Source organism: Engraulis encrasicolus, chromosome 5, assembly GCF_034702125.1.
Source record: "Engraulis encrasicolus isolate BLACKSEA-1 chromosome 5, IST_EnEncr_1.0, whole genome shotgun sequence".
NCBI classification, from domain to species: domain Eukaryota; kingdom Metazoa; phylum Chordata; class Actinopteri; order Clupeiformes; family Engraulidae; genus Engraulis; species Engraulis encrasicolus.
The window spans coordinates 39,223,474-39,230,601 of record NC_085861.1 but is presented as its reverse complement, the minus strand read 5'-3'; the positions used below and the strand labels follow the sequence as shown (position 1 = coordinate 39,230,601).

The 7,128-nt window shown below is 43.5% G+C and overlaps 1 protein-coding gene across 1 annotated transcript in view; it reads right to left on the bottom strand.

The window, feature by feature from the left end:
- Positions 1-1,553: 1,553 nt before the first annotated feature.
- si:ch211-113g11.6 (uncharacterized protein LOC559008 homolog) overlaps positions 1,554-7,128 on the bottom strand; it is a 17,359-nt gene continuing 11,784 nt past the window's right edge. The window contains exons 9-14 of the mRNA XM_063198211.1: positions 5,444-5,552; positions 3,869-4,070; positions 3,456-3,571; positions 2,561-2,733; positions 2,341-2,396; positions 1,554-1,903 (exon numbers count right to left, since the gene is read on the bottom strand). Coding sequence (XP_063054281.1) covers positions 1,554-1,903; positions 2,341-2,396; positions 2,561-2,733; positions 3,456-3,571; positions 3,869-4,070; positions 5,444-5,552 — 1,006 coding nt within the window. The remainder of the gene's footprint in view (positions 1,904-2,340; positions 2,397-2,560; positions 2,734-3,455; positions 3,572-3,868; positions 4,071-5,443; positions 5,553-7,128) is intronic.

Here is a 7,128-nt window from a genome sequence, read left to right as displayed (position 1 = left end):
TGAACCGTCTATTGCGTGTGTGCATCACGCCTTTGCATGTTGACTCGTGCTCCACAACACCCTGTGACAGGTTAGGTTTAGGCATGGTTGTGGGTCAGGGCACAATTTTGCCTCAATTTCACCATTCCTTGCTTGTTTTGCTGTTCTTGGCACAAGTAAAGCTGAAGAAATGTTGCTTTACTGACAGGTTAGGCATGATTTTGGTTAGGGCACAGCAGATCAGCTTCACATTTTGCAACAGAAATTCGCCACAGCAACAGAAATTCACAGACATGGCAAGAAAACGCTGCAAACCTCGTCATGTGACAAAAGTGCCTTCTCGCAGCGTTGAGGAGCATGATTTAACTTGCAAAGGTGTCGCACCTCAACACAGAATGCACTTGTGTGAAATAAATACGCCTTTGCATGATGACAGTCTGCCCAGAGTCAACTTAATAACTCAGGTTTCATATGTTCATGATACCAATATACATATACAAGGTGTCCAATTTCATATCTCATCAAAGGAAAACAGCTAATACTGACAAAAGTAACATCAAATAAATCTATAAGCATCTGCTCCTTGCTTATTAAATGCTTAATTTCACTCATTTGGGAAACTCCTTTTGCAGAATATTCTCTAACAGAGTAACATTTTGCAGCAAGATCATTTCCCAGTAACATCTGCGAGTGCATTGCAGAAAGCAGGGCTGAGTCATACGTTTTCGGCTATGCCTGTTCAGCTGGGGCACACGCTTTACTTTTCAATACAAAGACATGATGAGCAAAAGCCCTTCGTTTGATAGAACAAAACAAATTGTATTCCGATCTTTCAAATGATATTCCGAACTTCTAATCCACCTCGGAGATAGGATCCTTACAAACATAATAAGGAACTTGTTGACAGAGCTACCTGATGTTATCTACTGAATATCAAAATTAAATTACCTGACTCTGCTGTCAAGTAGGCCTATTTCTTCTTTTTTGTTTATGCACAAAATAGTAGCCAGTTTAGCTTCCTTTCAGAGATACCTATTGTTTTTTGTATAGCAGAGATGTCATTTTGAATAAATCAAACAGATTATTGCTAACTAATTTGTAATCTTGACTTTGTGCTTCGGTTGACTGAGAGGTGCATGCAGAGTAGGATAGGGAGTTTCCTTTGCAAATAACGGGGGTTAAAATGGGCTTGAGCATCAGCTTGAGGTGCCTAACCGATGTCAGAAGGAAAAGTTTACATGTAATAAAAAATCAGGTTGGGGAACAGTGTGAGGACCAAGGCCATAAATTAGCTGTCTCGAGATTCGAGACTCTCAAGTACTACAACCCTAACGTTTAAGCAGGTCACAGCCCCACACACAAGAGGACACGGAGAGGAGAGGGACAACAGCAGTGATTCTCCATTTCCATTCACCCAGAACCTACTCCACCTGCTCTGCTCTGCTCTGCTCTGCGAAGCTAACATCGAGATCGCCTCATCCATCACTCAGCAAAGTGGGCAGGAGGAGGAGGAGGGGGAGAGGAGAGAAAAAAAGGAAAGGAGAGGAGAAGAGTAGAGAGGCAGAAAACAAGATCTACAAAAGCCAGAGGCTGGCTGCAGCCAAGAGAACAGAGCAAAGACCGACCGAGGAAGCCAAGGAGGCAGGAAGTGGACTAGCGTTGAAGACCAGGCGATAGGACACCACTTCCTGTTTGAAGCCGTCCTCCACAGCCATGCAGCGGAACACGCCCTCCTTCATGGGTGTGTCGGGCGTGGGCGCCAGCACACAGGAGGTGCCCGAGAGAGTGCAGGGATAGTGCTTGTTGCTGTCGTCCTTCTCCCAGCGATAGGTCGCGTGGTAGGAGCGTACAGGGCAAGGAAGCATGACGGGACCTTTGGAGTCCACGACCACGTCTTTGGGCACAGTGGGCCGGCTCTTCATAGCTACAGGAGCAATCAGAGGAGGAGAAGGGGGACGATAAGTCAGAGTTACTGACAGAATGCATTGGTTACATCACAAATTAACAAGTAAGGTGCTCTTCAAATGTACACAATGCAAATTAATTAACACTGAACACTGAATACTGGCGGTGGTGGCTCAGGTGGTAGAGGAGCCGTTCGGCAACCAGAAGGTTGCAGGTTCGAGCCCCGCTCTGCCTGACCCCATCGATGTGTCCTTGAGCAAGATACTTAACCCAAAATTGCTCCTGGTGGCAGGCTTGTACCCTGCGTGGTAGCCACTGCTTCCGGTGTGTGAATGTGAGTGCGAATGGGTGAATGTGAGGCATACAATGTAAAGCGCTTTGAGTGCTCGAAGAATTGGAAAGGCGCTATATAAATGCAGTCCATTTACCATTTACTGAATTACATGTAATACTTACCTCTGACATCTCCGCAAATTGTGGCATTAGAACGATCCAGGTTCTGGATGAGTGTACTATTAAAAAAGCAGAAGAGAGAAGAAAATAGGTCATTACATAATGACTTTCATTTCAAAACCCATTTGGTGTCAAATAAAAAAAATCATAGTCCGAATGACTGCAAAGCCATTTCAACAGACACATTCGAAGCATGTTTGCCATAATTGCCAGTGATTATTACCCAGTGCTAACGTTGTATCCGGGCGGGATGGCCAAACACCTCTTCCTCGCCGAGTCCCATCCGCAATATGGATCTCTCGACAGGATGCACTCTCGACAGCTGTCGCCATAGCGACCGCAGTCTGCCAGCGGAACGCGGTGGATCTCGGTGGAGGTGCCGACATAGAGGTGACCCTGAAGAAGGAGAGATGGGGGAGACGATTGGGATGTGAGGAGAGAACAAACAGGCAAACACATTTATGGCTTGAGATTCAAGCAGACACACACTTAGGGAAGCCGACTGGGGGTGACAAAACGGTCAGTTGTCCCGGACGCAGAAAGAGAGCAGGTCCAGAACAGGATCCTTATTACAGTGAACATATTTGGGTATGGGGGTCTCTTCAGACTATTTTGTCTTGGGCCTACTAGTTGAAGCTGTAGGCGGCCCCGGCTCACACTGCTGGCACTGTGTCTGCTGTCAATGATCAGAGCGCGCTTTTAAAGTTCTCTGTGTTTCTGCCATCACTGGACTAATTAGAAAACGTCTGTGACTTACAGAAGACCTTGTTTTGAATAAACAAATGGCATGGTAACGAGAAGGAATGCATCAGTGGTTCAGTGAATTAATGTCTCTGAAATAGCATATTGATTCAAGCCTCTGAAGAAAAATGCTCTCTCACATCTGTTGTCTACTGTATGTGCTGAGCTGTTGTTGCAACTTTTAGTAGTCTTCTAGCCAGGGAAGACAACAGAGGGGTGCAAAGGGGGTCAGCTGACCCAGATCCTTTGGGTTCTTATTACATAGTACTATGTATTGAGAAGGGGGCATTTCAGATTAATTTGTCCTTGCTCTACCAAAAACTGTCAGCGTCCCTGCTTTCAAGCTGCCGGTGCCCGTAAACAGCTCCATAACTTACCTTCTGTGAGTCTATCACCATGCTCAGGACCGGCCCCTCATTATGGAAGAGAGAGAACTGGGAGATGATGAATGCCTCGTCCGGGGTGTGCAAGACCTTCAGGACCTTTCCTTGCTCTGGGGGGATGGCAGGAAACATTTTCAATTAGCTGCAGAAGCCAAGATTACTGACGTGACGTCTTCCCCCACCCACCCCCACGCATTAATTACCATGAGCTCAGCCTTCTATTCTGGGGTGCGTTTCTTGACAGCGTCGTTGCTAACCAGTTAGCAAATTAGAATGCTGCATTATGGGAAATTGAATTCCAAACCGAGCAACAATGCTATTGAGAAATGCACCCCTGTTCTGCTCTGTTCTGCTCTGTTCTGCTCTGTTCTGTTCTGTTCTGTTCTGTTCTGCTCTGTTACGTTTACCTGTTCCCAGGTAGACCACGCTGTAGTGTTCGCCATTGACAGCCAGCGCTGTGCCCATGACAATGTGGGTGAAGTGGTCATCAGTAGGCAGATCTAGAGGGGCGCCACCGATCGGTCGGATCACGTTCTCGATTTCTGGGTGGTCTCGCATCATCTCCAGAACCTTGGCGTTGGGAGGTGTGATTGTGGAGTTCATGGTACACTGTGGACAAAGTTAAAATCGACTTTATTATTACGAGAGGAAAACTCAGGTGGCTAAAGTGCTTGGATGAGGTATATAGACAAGACTTGAAACAGGTAGACTAGAGTAAATACCCATGCGCCCACCCCCATGCATCTTTGAGTCACTGGCAACAGTCTAGGGTGATTAGAAGACTATGGTGGCCCTATGTTCAGGAGAGAAAAGCATGTGGGTGGTTTACGTTTAGGGGCGTAACACAATTAAAAAAAAATTAAAAAGTTATTCCAATTCCTGAAAAAAATATGGAAAAAATTGGAAAACAAATGAAAAAAATAAAGCACTTAGTGGTCCGTGGAATTTCGCCTTATTTTTGCCATTTTTGGGAAAATGTGTCCTTTATCAACACATTGCATAGGCATGTCACACCGCAGGAAAATTAAGTCACACCACAGGAAATTCACTGCATTATGGCCATTTTAATAATTTTGTATACATGACTGACATCTGAGCTCATGCTAACTTGATAATGATACTGTGTTTAATCTTAATATGTGTTTTCTTTTATAAAAAAATTTGTTTTCCTTCTATAAGATCAGTCACACCACAGGACACCATAAAATGAACCTAAGCATTGTGTCACAGAAAATTGCATATTAAGAGATTAATAGTCACCATAAACTTCAACAGCACTCTCCAATAACTGAGGTACTGACTGGTTAGGAGCCAGTCTTTAAGACCCTTGTAGTTGGCCATACAGCTGCCCGTTCACAAACATTGACGTACATGTCACCCCACAGGACGCAATTTGTGTTACGAAATTGAACTTGTAGTTAATATTACTGTCTTGAGTTTTTTTCACATTCACATATCTTAATATAAAGTTAATATTTATGCAATCATGCCAAATGTTTCATACATTATTCAAAATGTTGTTGGTTAATTTATATTTATATATTATATTCCAGGTTTCATTAATGTTACAGTCACACCGCAGGATATTTGACATGAACCTTTACATAAATCTTAACAAAAAAGTTTCCTCTCATTTAAGACTAAAATGAAACATATGTACCACATCTTCTTTCATTGATATTTGTTTTTTAAAGGAAAAATAACAGTTTTGTAGGTTTTTCACCAATGACAAGGCGTCACGTCAACCACCAATGTATGTGACTCTATAAGACACTGAATGTCAGTTGGTCAGTCAGTCCATTGGAAGCCATTTTTCTTTTGAGTGTTTGGATGTGACTTAGATCGGATTGACCATGTTTCATAATACCCTGTTTTTCAGCATTGTGTGATCATTTTCATCTTGTGTCTGAGGCAATACTCAGGGCGTGCGGCAAGCTATTCGCTAGCCATTACAAGGGTTTATGAAAAAATGAAAGTCTCACTGCTCCTGGCCGGGGTCCAGTCAGGGGGCTGTTATAGCCTTTCAGCTTTGATGTGGCAAAGACCTGGTCGATGTCCTCAATCGAGTACGCACATACCACTGTGGTGTCCCTGGAAATAGACAACAACAAGCACATCACCACACATGATGCTATTATATCTACAGTTAAGATGCACAAGAGTTGTAACTGGCAAAAACATGTTCTTCGTTTTATATATATAAACTTTATCACGGGCTCAGGGCCCACAGTGGAAACCTTTGTGCATATATCATGAATACAATACAATGCACATTCATATACATATAATAGAAAGGGGAACTTAATGAAGGCACTCATACCAGTGTTACCAGATCATAGACATGTACCTTACAGAGCTACGGCTAGGATCAACTAATTGTGCAATATAAGCTCATTTGTTGCACGGTCAAGCCTGCTCATGAACTTAAAGGAAAAGATTTCTCAACAGTGCCATGAAAGTAGTAAGACCTAGTTTGCAGAATAACCCACTTTCTCTAGTACTCCTTGGTTTCTTCTTACAGTAACAGCTGGTGATATTACAGCCTCTACATCAGGGGTGGGGAACCTTTTTCATTCTTTTTCAAATTCATCCGAGGGCCATAAAAGTCCTCCAAGGGCGTATTATGAACACAAACCAGGATTTCCCCCTGCACTTTTGGCGTTTATTGATGGTAGCCACCTTTGAAACAGACCCCACCTTCTCTAGGTCCCCTGAATATAACTTAATTGTATTGTAAATGTATTTTCTAAGTTTCCTTTACAAAATATGTCATATTTCATGTGAAGCTGCATAGCGTTAAAACTATATCGGGGGCCGGATAAAACGGCCTCAAGGGCCGCAAATGGCCCTCGAGACATAGGTTCCCCACCCCTGCTCTACATCCTTTCCCGCCTCACAACCCATCCATGCTCCTAAAGCATCAAGTTGATTGCTTATTGATTTGTTTATTGTTCAATCTGAGTTCCTACTATGTGCAGTCCCCTTTCAAAGAGCTAGGATCGTGCAGTGCAGTTTAGGTGGTAGAGTGCATGCACATCAGGCAGACCTAACACCAAGATTTATTTGCTTCGGTGAAGGGTGCCGCTATAAAATTATGGACTTCATTTTGAGTCCACGGTAGGGCTGCAACCTACTGTACAGCAGTGAAGATAGACTAAGACCACCAGACTATAGACCAAACGTTTTTCTACAGCAATCCCCTTATTCCCTGACCCCATATTCCAAATGGCAAACATTTTTTTCCCTTTTTGTCTTACAAAAATGTAAGACTCATGCTCTCTCTCTCTCTCTCTCTCTCTCTCTCTCTCTCTCTCTCTCTCTCTCTCTCTCTCTCTTACATTTGCACATTAACCATTCAACAAGTGAATTCTGTTACTAAGGAATTAAAAAAAACTGTTAGGCTATGAAAGAATATAATCAACGCTTTATGTAAACAATGCCTTCTCTCAGTAACCCCAGGTTGGGAACCGCTGGGTTAAGACATTAAATTTGCTTTACGGCACTGAGGTCTGATCGCTCCACCTATATATAGTGTGCTTAATGGACCCACGTCACCGCAGCCAATTCCCCATGAAACAGCAAGCCAAACACTGACGTTTAAAAAGCGACAACTCAATTCATTCCATTCGATTAAAGGCCGATCCCACTGAGGCTTTGGTTAATTTCA